Genomic DNA, 15373 nt, shown 5'->3' with positions numbered 1-15373 from the left:
AGAAAAAAATCCATCTTTCACTACAGATTATTCACATAGAAACTTCCCAAGATGTATAGGCAATAAAAAATATTTAGCAAGGTTGCTGGATGTAAGATTTTATTTCTATACATTTTTAACAGAAAATGTATTTTTAAAAGATGTTATTACAATAACTACAAAAAAAATAAGACCTTTAGGGACTAATCTAATGAAAGTTGTGAAACAATTGTAAAATTTCATTGAAAGAGACAAGAAAACATACCATGTTTATAGTTAAGAAGGTTCAGTATTGATAAATGCCAAGTATTCTAAAAATGATTGATAGATTTAATGTAGTTTAGTAATAGGTTCTATTTTGTGGAATTTGACAAACTGATGCTAAAATTTATATAAGAGAACAAAAGGCAAGATTGGTCAAAATTTATATAAAAGGACAAAAGGCAAGATTGATCAAAAGACACCTAAAAAGGAACAACCTACTAATTCCACCTCCAGGTAGTTTGTGCACGTATGCGCCAGACAATATGTACTCAAAATTTGTAGCAGCCTTGTTCATAACAGTAAAGACCAAAATAAAACAAAATTAGAAAGAAATCACATGTCCATCAATGGTAGAATAGATACATAAGTTGTGATATATTCCTATACTGAAATACTACATAATAACAGAAAAAAAGTGAACAACATTTACCTGCATTAGCCTGGATGAATTTTCAAAGCCTAGTGTTTAAAGGAAAAAGAAAATAATAGATAAATGCACTCAATATGATTCTCTTCCTATAAAGTTCTAAAAAGATAAAGTTAACAATGTTTTATTTATTACATGTTATGTAATGTATATGTTTAAAGAGTAAAGGACAGATAAGGGATTAGTAACACAAAATTTTGGATAGTGATTATTTCTGGGACATGAGCTCAGGCAGTGAGAGAGAAATGGAAGTAGAGAGAGGTTATAAGATACTCCCAAAGTACTGGGAATTTGTATTCCAAGGTGGATGGTGAGTATGTAGAGATTCATCTTATTCAAGAAAACATGCATAGGCCATTAACCATAGAAGATTCTATTTCTCTTCCTTTTATCGCTTCCCAGAGACAACCAGTATTCTAATCAAATATTATTTATTTGCATGTAAATGATACAAATAATCATATTGTTTTCAAACTTACACAAATGGTATCATACTCTATATCGCCTGGAACCTGTGCTGACTGAGTATATGTTGTCAGGATCTATCCATCATTACTCTTATAGTGCCTATTTTAAAGAAAAGTAAGAGGTCAGGCGCAGTGGCCCATGCCTGTAATCCCAGTTCTTTGGGAGGCCGAGGCAGGCGGATCACCTGAGGTTGGGAGGTCAAGACCAGGCTGACCAACATGGAGAAACCCCGTTTCTAATAAAAACACAAAATTACAAAATTATCTGGTCGTGGTGACACATGCCTGCAATCCCAGCTACTCGGAAGGCTGAGGCAGGAGAATCGCTTGAACCCAGGAGGAGGAGGTTGCGGTGAGCCAAGTTCACACCATTGCAGTCCAGCCTGGGCAACAAAGGTGAAACTCCATCTCAAAAAAAAAAAAAAGGGCGGGGGGGAGGAGAGAGGAGGGGAGGAGAGGGGACGAGAGAGGAGGAGAGGGGAGGAGAGGAGAATCAAAAGCCCAGAGAGGCCCAAGGCACAGAGAGATTCAAGGTCACACACTAGTGAGTGTACAGCTGGGATCTGAACTGAGATTCCACACAATATTTTCTCCCATATAGATCTAATTCATTCACTTTAAATGGCTTCAAATGATTAGACTCCTGTTTATATTTTAAAGTTTCCTTTTTTTAATATTGCAAGCAGTACTTTGTGCAAACCTCTTGGTACACATTTATGGGTATCTGCATTTTCACTTTTCTTAGATCTTGCCAAATTGCTTTCCAAATAGTTGCCCTCACAAGTAATGTGTGAACATTCCAATTTCTTCACATTATTACCAATATTTATTATTTTCAGATTTTGGTATCTATCAGTTCCTAAGGGATATGAAATGGTAATTCATTTTAATTTGCCTTTTTCTAATTTTTAGTGATGCTAAAAATTTTGGTCATTTGGGTTTACTTTTCTATGAATTGCCTGTTGATATTCTTTGCCCACTTTTTCTATGAATTGCCTGTTGAAATTGTGTTGCTTGACATTTGTTTGTTGATTGGTACAAGGTGTTTACACATATTAGAGAAGGATAATTCACATATATATATTAAATATCTTTTTCTCAGTCTGTGGTTGGTCTTTTAACTTCGTGTTTGGTGTCTGCGTGATACAAAAGACTTTTATTGAATGTAGTATCATATGTCAGCATTTCCTTTATGAGCTGTGCTTTTTTTCTGTTCGTGATTGTTTTTCAAGGAAAGCATACCATTGTATTACAAAAAAAAGTTTTTCACTTTCAGACAACTACCAAGTCCTCTTCCAGACTTCCTGTACATTTTTGTACCAAAATGATGATGTGTGTGACAGCACAGATGGTAGAAAAAAGACTCAGACCAAAGTGGATATTACATGGATCCTTCTACTGCGCTACTATATTCACCTTCAGAGGATTAATAATCTGAGCAAACTGCTAGGTAGGTTTTTGATGTGTTAAGAGAGAACATATTTCTTTCTAATTCCTGTTTAAGTCGTGTTTCTTGTTGAGAATTATAAGATACTTTGACATCTTTCTGAGTGACTGTCATCAGAAGATGAAAATTTCATGGGTTCTTAACCTGGGATACATGCATCTTTGGATAGAATAGTATTTCAATGTAATGGGTTTCTTTAGAAATTCTCTATATATTATTTCATATGTTTAAAAACATTATGATAAGGAGGCATCCAGAGGCTTTCTAAGACCACTGCCAAAGTGGTCCATGGCTCAGAGCAGTTGAGAACTAGTGATTCCAATGTGACAGTTTATGAAATGAACAAGATGACATTTTGGCTTTAGAGAAAGAGTGGTCCAGTAGCCAGTATGTCAAAGGGAAGAAATGCAAGACTTCAGATGGGATATTAATTCCATGGAGTTTTTTTTTTTTTTTTTTAAATCATTGGTGCTATCTAAAAAATATCCAGAAAAACTGATAAAATCTGCTTCACATCAGTCCCCCTTGTGATTGTGTGACATTGTTGTTGTATCTGTGCTCGTGATGTTGGTGATCCAGTGTTACCCATCAGTGCAAACAGTCAGAATAGGTAATTTGACCCATGTCAGGACACAGTGATGGGGAAACCAGCAGGGCAAATAGGCTGAGTCACAGAGTTGCTAAGCACAGTTACCAGGAACTAACAAGCCCTCTGAAAGGTGTCAGGACAAAAAGGTTCATGGTGACGAGGGCTAGAGCAAGGGAAGTTCAGAGGGAAAGGACATGAAGAAGAGCCAGTGCAGCCAGCTCTGGTGATCCCTTGCCCTTCAGCCACTCTGATCACCTCTGAATTCACCTGCTGGCACTTCCCACCACAAGTGCCATGTCGTACTGCTTTTCTGCCCTGGGCTTTCTTTGAAGCTACTGAGGTTTGACCAGCCTGCAGACAGGGTTTCCACAGACACAGGAGTAACCTTCAACTATTGAGGTAGGGAGCTCCTAGATAAACATACCAGCTTCTCAGTCTCTTAATGGGATAGTTGTACGTGGTTTGTCAGAAGGTCCCCAGTGGGACTGAGCCCTCACTGCCCAAGGCTGTAACCCACTCATTTACTCGCCCTTATTGGCTCTTTTTCTTTTCTCTGTCACATTTTGTCCATTCCCTCACTTGTGCTTCTTGAAATGACTTTTCAAATAAACTGTCCACAAATTCTTACCTTAGAATCTGTTTTAGGGGGAACCCAAAAGAAAATAGGTACATGGAATATATGACACCATTGTTAATACCTAAAACTAAGCATTAGCCTCATGTGCCTCTGGAATTTTCTTTTTTTAATCTTTTTTTTCTAATTGTCACCCAGGCTGGTGTGCAGTGGTGCAATCTTGGCTCACTGCAACCTTCACCTCCCAGATTCAAGTGATTCTCCTGCCTCAGGCTCCTGAGTAGCTGGGATTACAGGCATGTGCCATCATGCCCAGCTAATTTTTATATTTTTAGTAGAGATAGGGTTTCAGTGTTTTGGCTAGGCTGGTCTCAAACTCCTGACCTCAGGTGATCCTTCCATCTCAGTCTCGCAAAGTGCTAGGATTATAGGCATAAGCCACTGCACCTGGCCTGAAGTTTTCTTTCCTTCCGTGGCAAGAAACAATTCCATTAGTGTATAAGCCCTAAAAACAGAGGAAGGTCATTGGCAGCCTTTAGTGGAGGTGAGAATATGTAAAGATAGTGGTTAGTGAGCAAATACCAACAATGTTGAGATCATCCCGTTTTCTAACATTAACCTAAACTAAGGTATTTTTCTTTCCTAAGCATCTGCAACACCAGTATCTGGAATTTCTTTGCCAGATGATACACTTCTCACATCCCTTTACAACTCTGAGTTGATTTTGCGCCAGAAAGAAGTGCATTTTTTCCTTAAAAAATTCTTACAGCTGTATTCTTCTTCTTGTATTGATGAATTTCCAAAAGAACTTCTTTGTCAACTGGAAAGTCCCCCTCTTTCAGAAAAAGAATTACGTGAATCATCTGCCAAGGTAACATGTTTTGAAATATCATATGTTTACATAAAACTTATTGGAATCATCCTTATATTTCAGAAGGAAGCACATTAGCTTCCATGCTGGCACAAAGATTTCTAGTTCCCTCACAGTTCTAGGGAAGGCTCTTTCCTGTGTTGCCATGTGGATAGCTCAACCAAACATCCTGGGATTTTAGGACAGTTCACATTTCAATTGTTCAGTCTTGTTTTCATGAGTCTTTTAAAGTGCCTCAGAAGTCTCTGTATTCCTGCACAAAACAGCATCTCTCAAGCGACTATTTTGCCAAGAAGTTACACAAATTTCAGTATCATCACCCTATAAGAAAGCTAGACTGAGAGTGTCTAAATCCGTGCCCAATTTCTGTACCTTGGTTTTAAATGCGTGATAAAAATTATTCATTGTGGGTACTTTTTGCAATCGTGAGTGTGAATAAATAATAGAGGTAACACTTTAAAATAAAAGTGCAAAGGCTTTTTATTTGGAAAAGTGTTATTAAATTGGATACATTTTCCCAAGATATGTAATATGGAAACATTTTAAGATACTGATTGTAGAGACATAGAAAGAGGAATATAAATGGAGATTTTTAAAAATTAAAGCTACTAAAGTCTTGAATAATAGTAGTTTGGATAAACTTCCAAAATGAATGTGATAAAAGATACTGAAAAAGTAAAGGATTTTATTTAAAAATAAGAATATGTATTTGAAATTGATATTCAGCCAACCTATGTTGAATACCTACTGTGTGCCAGAGACACTCTTAGTTGGTGGAGAAACAAAGGATGGATAAAGCATAGTCCCTGTACATATAGTCTTAGTGTGGTGGTAGAGAAACAGTGACAGGGTTAAAACAGAGGAAAGTTACTTTATTTCAGAGATGTTTTTTAAGAGAAAATGGCAGGATTAATACTAGCAGAAATAATGGGAAAATTAAAATTAGTACATCTTAGTTTTACTTTCAGTAGGGCTGATTGGCAAAGGATAGATGAAAAAGTGAGGCTTTTTTTTTTTTTTTTTTTTTTTTTTTGGAGACAGAGTCTCTCTCTGTTGCCCAGGCTGGAGTGCAGTGGTGTGATCTTGGCTCACTGCCACCTCTGCCTCCTGGGTTCAAGAGATTCTTCTGTCTCAGCCTCCTGAAAAAGTGAGTTATTTAAGAGACAGGTGATGAAGTAATGAAGCTTATGACACAAGAATGGAAAGGAAGAGATGCTGTAAAACATATTTGCTTAAGTAACACTGAAAACAACAACAACAGTTTTGTGACTCTTTGGACCTGGAAAGTGAAGAGGAAATGACTAGAGCCTCTTGTACCATTTGGAACTTCTATCTGTGATCATTAGTGCATGGTGACATCATTAGCACATACAGGGGAGGCAGGAGGATGAGCACATTTTTCTGCTTTGTAGATACAGAATTGGAGATTCTTGTAGAAAACTCAAGTGGACATAGCATATTGTAAACTTCCAATACATATTTGTGAAATGAATAAGTTGTACAGAATTCTTTCAAAACTAGAAAAAAAATCACTGATGTATTTTGAATTATCTCTACTTTGGACTTTACCATTGAACTCTTTAATTTTTATAGCTATAGATTTTCCCATATAAGATAAATTCATGTTACTGTTGCCAGCTCTCCCAGAGAAGTTCCCAGAGAACTGATAATGTGGCTTGTTCCAGAATGGTGACCCTTGCTTATCTTATCCTACTAGAATATAGCAGCCTTATGTTTTGGGTAGATAATTATACTTTTTTTTTTTTTTGAGACGAAGTCTTGCTCTGTCGCCCAGGCCGGAGTGCAGTTGCGCGATCTCAGCTCACTGCAAGCTCTGCCTCCCGGGTTCACGCCATTCTCCTGCCTCAGCCTCCTGAGTAGCTGGGACTACAGGCACCCACCACCATGCCCAGCTAATTTTTTGTATTTTTAGTAGAGACGGGGTTTCACCATGTTAGCCAGGATGGTCTTGATCTCCTGACCTCGTGATCCACCCACCTCGGTCTCCCAAAGTGCTGGGATTACAGGCATGAGCCACTGTACCTGGCCAATAATTATATATTTTTAAAAACATCACTCTTTTGAACATTTCTTCCCTACTCAAGAGAGTCAGATGACTGTTAATAAATTGTAAGTTTTTAAAAGTAGTGGAAAGACCTATTAAGGTATTTTTAAGAATCCAGTTAAAGAAATGATTCTCAGTTGGGGTCATGCAGTGGCCCTCAGTGCAATGTATTGAAAGCACACTGGAAGATTTTTCAAACGACTTCCTCTCTCTTCCCAGATACTGGGATATTGTGGCATGCCCGATGCTTAGCAACCCCATTCTGTGCCCAGATTCTAAATCATTCAGGAAATAAGATAAAAGAGTAAAACAGATTGGGATTTAAAAGTGCTCATCTTTAGGAGTCATGAAGTTGATATTATAGGATGTCGCTTATATTTATTGGTGAAATGATCTTCATAGTAATGAGTACCAAAGTAGACAGATTTACTAATCTGGCCTCATATTATTGGGTCATTTCAGGCTCCTCACGTGGGGACAGGCTTCTTAAAATCTGTTACATGGGGAGCAGAGAGTGTTCACTTCCTGCAAACATTTTACTCCCAGGAAGAAAGCACAGAAATAGGCATGCCCAAAGTTCTTTTTCCCAGATTCAGCAATCGAGCAACACTCCTCCATGGGAAGGAGTGAGTGAGGAGGTGAGCAGGCCGGGAAGGTCATGTTAATGTCTGGCCCTGCACACAGAAGCGCTCAGTGGGAGTAGAATGACATCGTTGCCATCTAACACCAGATTCAGATTCACCCCTCCTGGGAACTGAGACTGTCTTTGAGGATTACTGCCAGGTGTCACAGATACCTCAGGCATTTTGGAGTAAGAGGCAGAAGACAGGAAGACTGAGAACAATAGTTTCAATTGATCTATTCTTGTGAATATTATCTAAGAGTTCAGAAACTAATAGGTGTGATTTCTTAAATACTATTCTAAAAGGAACTCTGCTTGAGTATTTTAGTATTAAGGGCAGTCTATCATTACCCATTTCCCAAAGATTATGCTCCAAATGTTCAAGCTTGAATACATTGAAAATACATGTGATATTTCTAATGGCAGCAGTGTTATCAAAGAGTTGTTTCACCCTATTTGCTCTTTTTTGATATAATTAGTTTAACACTCCCCAGGATAATCAGCTCTGGAGATCACTGTCTCTTGCCTGACAGGTGCAAACCACCTCATCATGTGTTCGTTTCACTGGGGTAGACAGCTAATGAGCATAAAGCCTTTTGGATTTATATATATATATATATAAACTCCAAGCTTGGCTGATTTTTATAATAACATTTTTGAACCTTTAATCACTCAGGAGGCTATTTTCAATCAAACTCGTTCCATAATTTGACACTTAAACCTACTTTCCCCCACAAAGAAGTAGATGCCTTTCCAGAACAATCATTGCTGTGTTGTGCTCATCAGTTGTGTGATTCTGCATGTTGTGAAGTCTTTCGGAGCTTTGTGATGGAAAAACAAAGGTGGCAAGCAAGTTACATTAAAAATTCCCCAAAAAGAATATGATTAAAATTGTGTGTAATGCTGAGTTATTCATGCTTGGACTGTATGCCTGTGACAGTCAGTGTAAGGTTAAATATCTGACTAGCGTGAGCTGCTTTATTGTTTATAGGACTGTGGCAAATCAGGGTTCTCCTGATAGGCCTGTTGTTTTATTTCTTTCAAAGAATAAAAAAAATAGAATAAAAGTACTCAGTGTATAATTCATCAGTTAGCATATGTAATGAGTCCTCTTGGCAACTACATATTATAGTATTTGAAAGGTAATGGAAAATTAAATACCTATTTTGATATTGACTTATGTTTATAATTTATCATTATTAGACTGCTCTGCTAATAAACAATGCACATATTGAAATAAAAGGTATTTTTACTTTTCAATACTTATCTAGTTATTGAATATGAATATTTGCTAAAATAGTTGTCAGAACCTCTGAAAGTCACTCAGATATGAAGAAATTTAAGAAATTATTTTTTGAATCAATTATTTGTTTTTTTCTTTTTTGATGAACTGCCTGACATAAAATTACTCTTAATTAAGCACGTACAAATGATTGTTTAACCCTGCTAATCTTGCTTATTGTGTATTTTGGTCATGCTGTTAGAAGCAAGGATTCTGGTTTATAATAGCCTTTTAAGATTGTCTCTAGACATTTAGAAAACTTTTCACATTTAATATTACTTTTCAGTCAAAACATTTTTTCTTTTATCAGTAGACAACTTGAAAGGTCAGTGTTTTTATTTCCGTTTTTATTTTATTTTGAAGACTTACATTCACAGTCATATTATATCTTGAATAGGCTCAGAAATAATGGGAAGGACAAAGCCTTATAGAAACGCCAGGCATTTCTTTTTGGCCACTGACAAATACTCCTTGGTCATCAAACCTTGACAGGCCTTAGATATCAAAAAGACTGAAATAGAGGGACCACTTCCCAGCTGTCATGCTATAATCTTGGGCATAACAAGAAGTTAATATTGAAAGTAGTTTGCACTTCATTGAAGAAGGTCATTTTTTTTTTTTCTTGAGACTGAGTCTCGCTCTGTCGCCCAGGCTGGAGTGCAGTGGCATGATATTGGCTCACTGCAATCTCAGACGGTCCTTTTTAGACTTGAAATATTGTTTTTACCATTATTATCTCTATGGCTAGCCTGTTGTTTTGTTGATCATTAGCAACCATGCTTTGCTTTTTCAGTTACCTTAAAAAACTAAGTAATTTACCAACTTGGCAATTGCATTCTATACATTTATATGTCTTGAAGATTCCTCATTCAGTGACCAAAATTACATAAAAGAAGCTGGGCCCATATTCATCACGGACCAAACTTACAAATCAGCCACATTCATTTAAGGAGAGGAGGATTTTAAATTTTCAGAGCAAGGGGATTTTAGAGGAATGGATTTTAGACTTTGGAGCAAAATTTGTCTTATTTTCCATATGGCATTGCAAAAAAAATACTATTGGAAAAATAATAGTAATTTATAACCACACCCTTAGTATATTCACCAGTGAAAAAACCAGAAACCAAATAGGTGTTCCTAGAAACAGTGGTGATGTTGAGACTGAAATGGTGGCATGGGCATTTTCCCTGCTAGATCTTCATCCTGTAAGACTTACCAGAGTGGAAGAGATTTGTTGAATTCACTGGGTTCTGAAGCATATATATCTATATCTCTCTCTCTATATCTATACCTATATATAGATAGATAGATATCTATATCTATATCTCTATCTATGTATATATTTTTTGAGATGAAGTCTTGTCCTGTTGCCCATTCTGGAGTGCAATGGCACGATCTCAGCTCACTGCAACCTCTGCCTCCCAGGTTCAAGCAATTCTCCTGCCTCAGCTTCCTGAGTAGCTGGGATTACAGGTGCACACCACCATGCCCGGCTAATTTTTGTATTTCTTTGGTAGAGATGAGGTTTCACCATGTTGGACAGACTGGTCTTGGACTCCTGACTGTGTGATCCACCTGCTTCTGCCTCCCAAAGTGCTGAGATTACAGGCGTGAGCCACTGCGCCTGGCCAACATATTTTTACTGTAGGAGAATCTTCTCTATAGTAAGCCAGGGTTAGTTTTAAGATTTACCTCCATAAAACAAGCTGAGACAATCCCAGAATTTTTCAATATAGCCAAATAATTTGTTTTATATATGTAACAAATGTAACCAGTAATTAAACTGATGTTTTTGTTTGTTCCCTAGTTGTATCATGATAGTTCTCTACAATCCATTTTATCTTTTAAGCCTGTTTCAAGCTCATCTTATGTGGAAATAATGCCAATAGAAATGGTAACACAAGCTTCAAACAAAGAACTTTGCTTTCAGTGGTACATTCCTCCCTTGGATAGACCTCCCAAGGAGACAGAACCTATGGTATGTAATATAATTATAGAACTCAATCTTTCATTTAGATATAAAGCTTAACTAGGCCATTATAACTTGAAGAGTAGAGGACATTCTCTTATCATATAGATGAGAACAGGTAGCAATATATAATCTATATTGTCTAGTAGAATAAATTTGAAAATAACCAAGAAATCTGGGAAAGTCTGATTCAGGCTGATCATTTTTCTTTTTCCTGATCCCATAGGGAAAATTTTCAGTGTGTCACCATTATATATGATGTTTAACTTTTTTTTGGTAGTTATTCTTTATCATGTTAAATAATTTTTTTACTGCTATTTTGCTAAGACTATTTACCATGAATATTTTACTGTATCAAGATGATTTTTATAATTTTTCTTTTTAATATTTAGTTGATTTTATAATGTTAGATCAACCTTGTGTTTCTGAGATAAACTCAGATTGGTCATGATATATTTATTTTGCTGGATTCAGTTTGCTGTTATTTGTATTAGATTTTTGCCTCTGTTTTCCAGAGTAATATTGGGCTAATTTTATACTATTCTTTTTAAATTTTTATTATTTTTTAATTTCAATAGGCTTTTGGGGAACAGGTGGTGTTTGGTAACATGGATAAGTTCTTTAGTAGTGATTTCTGAGATTTTGGTGCACCTATCACCCGAGCAATGTATGCTGTACCCTGCCTCACCCCTCTCCCACCCTTTCCCCTGAGCCCCCAAAGTCTGTTGTATCATTCTTATACATTTGCATCCTCATAGCTTAGCTCCTATCTCATGAGTGAGAACATACGACGTTTGGCTTTTCATTCCTGAGTTACTTCACTTAGAATAATAGTCTCCAATTCCATCCAGGTTGCTGTGAATGCCATTATTTCATTCCTTTTTATGGCTCATTAGTATTCCATGGTGTGTATGTATGCATATATGTATCACATTTTCTTTATCCACTCACTGATTGATGGGCATTTGGGCTGATTTCATATTTTTGCAATTGTGAATTGTGCTGCTATAAATGTTTACGTGTAAGTATTTTTTTGGTATAATGACTTTTTTTCCTCTGGGGAGATTGTCAGTAGTGGGATTGCTAGATCAAATGGTAGATCTACTTTTAATTATTTAGGGAATTTCCACACTGTTTTCCATAGTGGTTGTACTAGTTTGTATTTCCCCCAACAGTGTAAAAGTGTTTCCTTTTTACCACATCCATGCCAACGTCTATTTATTTTTTGATTTTTTGATTATGGCCATTCTTGCAGGAGCAAGATGGTATTTGCATTGTGGTTTTGATTTGTGTTTTCCTGATAATTAGTGATGTTGGGCATGTTTTCATGTTTGTCAGCCATTTGTATATCTTCTTTTGAGAATTGTCTATTCATGTCCTTCGCCCACTTTTTGATGGTATTGTTTTCTTTTTCTTACTAGTTTGTTTGAGTTCCTTGTAGATTCTGAATATTAGTCCTTTGTCAGATGTACAGTTTGCGAAGATTTTCTTCCACTCTGGGTTGTCTAATGATTATTTCTCTTGTTGTGCAGAAGCTTTTTAGTTTAATTAAGTCCCATCTGTTTATCTTTGTTTTTGTTGCATTTGCTTTTGGGTTCTTGAATATGAAGTCTTTGCCTAAGGCAGTATCTAGAAGGGTTTTTGTGATGTTATCTTCCATAATTTTTATGATATCAGGTCTTAAATCTTTGATCCATCTTGAGTTGATTTTTGTATAGGTGAGAGAAGAGGATCCAGTTTCATTATTCTACATGTGGCTTGCCAGTTATTCCAGCACCAGTTTTTGAAGAAGGTGTCCTTTCCCCACTTTATGTTTTTGTTTGCCTTGTCAAAGATCAGTTGACTATAAGTGTTTGGCTTTATTTCTGTGTTCTCTATTCTGTTCCACTGGTCTATGTGCCTATTTTTATACCAGTACCATGCTGTTTTGGTGACTATGGCCTTATAGTATAGTTTGAAGTTGGGTAATGAGATGCCTCCACATTTGTTCTTTTTGGTTAGTCTTGCTTTGGCTATGCTGGTTGTTTTTTGGTTCCATGTAAATTTTAGGATTTTCTTTTTCTGCTTCTGTGAAGAATGATGGTGGTATTTTCATGGGAATTGCATTGAATTTGTAGATTGCTTTTGGCAGTATGATCATTTTTGTAATATTGATTCTACCTCTCTGTGGGCATATGTTTCCATTTGTTTTTATCATCTATTATTTCATTCAGCAGTGTTCTGTAGTTTTCCTTGTAGAGATCTTTTATCTCCTTGGTTAGGCATATTCCTTAGTAATTTTTTTTGCAGCTATTGCAAAAGGGGTTGAGTTTTTGATTTGATTCTTAGCTTAGTTGTTGTTGGTGTATAGCAGTGCTCCTGATTTGTGTACATTAATTTCATATCCTGAAACTTTACTTAATTCATTTATCAGTTCTAGGAGGTTTTTGGATGAGTCTTTAGAATTTTCTAGAGATATGATCGTATCATCAGCAAACAGCAACAGTTTGACTTCCTCTTTACCAATTTGGATGTCCGTTATTTCTTTTTCTTGTCTGACTGCTCTGGCTAGGACTTCCAGTAGTATGTTGAATAGAAGTGGTGAAACCGGGCATCCTTGTCTTGTCCCTAGTTCTTAGGAGGAATGCTTTCAACTTTTCTCCATTCAGTATAATGTTGGCTGTGAGTTTGTTGTAGATGGCTTTTATTACCTTAAGGTATGTCTCTTCTATGCCAATTTTGCTGAGGGTTTTAATCATAAAGGGATGCTGGATTTTGTCAAATGCTTTTTCTGCATCTATTGAGATGATCATGTGATTTTTGTTTTTAATTCTATTTATGTGGTATATCACATTTATTGACTTGTGTATGTTAAACCATCCCTGCATCCCTAGTATGAAACCCACTTGACCATGGTGGATTATCTTTTTTATGTGCTGCTGAATTTGGTTCACTAGTATTTTTTGGATGATTTTTACATTTATGTTCATTGGGGATATTGGTCTGTAGTTTTCTTTTTTTGTTAAGTCTTTTCCTGGGTTTGGTATTTGGGTGATACTGGCTTCATAGAATGATTTAGGGAGGATTCTCTTTTTATCTTTTGGAATAGTGTCAATAGGATTTGTACCAATTCTTCTTCGAATGTCTTTTTTTTTTTTGCTTTTTCGAGGCAGAGTCTCACTCTATTACTCAGGCTGGAGTGCAGTGGCATGGTCTTAGCTCACTGCAACCTTTGCCTCCCAGGTTTAAATGATTCTTGTGCTTCAGCCTCCTGAGTAGCTGGGATTATAGGCCTGCACCACCATGACCAGCTAATTTTTGTATTTTTAGTACAGATGGGAGTTTTGCCATGTTGTCCAAGCTTGTCTTGAACTCCTGGCCTCAAGTGATCGGCCCTCCTTGGCCTCCCAAAATGCTGGGATTACAAGTGTCAGCCACTGCACCCACCAAATTCTTTGAATGTCTGATAGAATTCAGCTGTGAATCCATCCAGTCCTGGACTTTTGGTTGTTGTTGTTGTTGGCAGTTTTTTAATTACCATTTCTTTCTTTCCTTTTTTTGAGATGGAGTCTCACTCTTTTGCCCAGGCTGTAATGCAACGGCATGCTCTCAGCTCACTGCAACCTCTGCCTCCCGGGTTCAAGTAATTTTCCTGCCTCACTCTCCCAAGTAGCTGGGACTACAGGCATGTGCCACCATGCCCATCTAATTTTTGTACTTTTAGTAGAGACAGGGTTTCACCATGTTGACCAGACTGGTCTTGAACTCCTGACCTCAAGTGATCCACCTGCCTCGGCCTCCCAAAGTGCTGGGATTACAGGGGTGAGCCACCGCACCCGGCCCTTTAATTACCATTTCAATCTTACTGCTTGTTATTGGTCTGTTCAGAGTTTCTGTTTCTTCCTGGTTTAATCTAGGAGGGCTGTATATTTCCAGGAATTTATCTATCTCCTCTAGGTTTTCTAGTTTGTGTGCATAAAGGTGTTCATAGTAGCCTTGAATGATCTTTTGTGGAATCGGCTGTAATATCTCTCATTTTGTTTCTAATTGAGCTTGTTTGGATCTTCTCTCCTTTTCTTGGTTAATCTCACTAATGGTCTATCAGTTTTATTTATCTTTTCAAAGAACCAGCTTTTTGTTTCATTTATCTTTCGTACTTTTTTTCCAGTTTCATTTAGTTCTGTTCTGATCTTCGTTATTCTTTTCTTCTGATGGATTTGGGTTTGGTTTTGTGCTCTTTCAGACTTCTTGATGTAGGCATTTAATGCTATGAACTTTCCTCTTAGCACCACTTTTGCTGTATCACAGTTTTGATAGGTTGTGTCACTATTGTCATTCAGTTCAAAGAATTTCTTAATTTCCATCTTTCATTGTTGACCCAATGATCATTCAGGAGCAGATTATTTAATTTCCATGTATTTGCATTCTGAGGGTTCCTTTCGGAGTTGATTTCCAACTTTATTCCACTCTGGTCTGAGATAGTACATGATATAATTTTGATTTTATTAAAGTTATTGAGATTTGTTTTGGCCTATCATATGGTCTGTCATGGAGAATGTTTCATGTGCTGATGAATAGGGTGTATATTTTACAGTTGTTGGGTAGAATGTTCTGTAAGTATCTGTTAAGTCTATTTGTTCTAGGGTATTGTTTAAATGCATTGTTTCTTTGTTGACTTTCTGTCTTGATGACCTGTCTAGTGCAGTCAGTGGAGTATTGAAGCTATTATTGTGTTGCTGTCTATCTCATTTCTTAGGTCTAGTAGCAATTGTTTTATACATTTGAGAGCTCCAGTGTTAGGTACATATATATTTAGGATTGTGATATTTTCCTGTTGA

General features: G+C 36.8%; 1 protein-coding gene across 1 annotated transcript in view; it reads left to right on the top strand.

The window, feature by feature from the left end:
* CFAP54 (cilia and flagella associated protein 54) overlaps window positions 1–15373 on the top strand; it is a 373684-nt gene that overhangs the window by 274161 nt on the left and 84150 nt on the right. Inside the window, exons 62-64 of the mRNA XM_033220975.1 lie at window positions 2414–2587; window positions 4395–4618; window positions 10395–10565. Coding sequence (XP_033076866.1) covers window positions 2414–2587; window positions 4395–4618; window positions 10395–10565 — 569 coding nt within the window. The remainder of the gene's footprint in view (window positions 1–2413; window positions 2588–4394; window positions 4619–10394; window positions 10566–15373) is intronic.

This window comes from Trachypithecus francoisi, unplaced genomic scaffold, assembly GCF_009764315.1.
Source record: "Trachypithecus francoisi isolate TF-2019V2 unplaced genomic scaffold, Tfra_2.0 Lachesis_group11, whole genome shotgun sequence".
NCBI classification, from domain to species: domain Eukaryota; kingdom Metazoa; phylum Chordata; class Mammalia; order Primates; family Cercopithecidae; genus Trachypithecus; species Trachypithecus francoisi.
The sequence above is the reverse complement of the archived record's forward strand: the minus strand, read 5'-3'. Positions and strand labels throughout refer to the sequence as shown.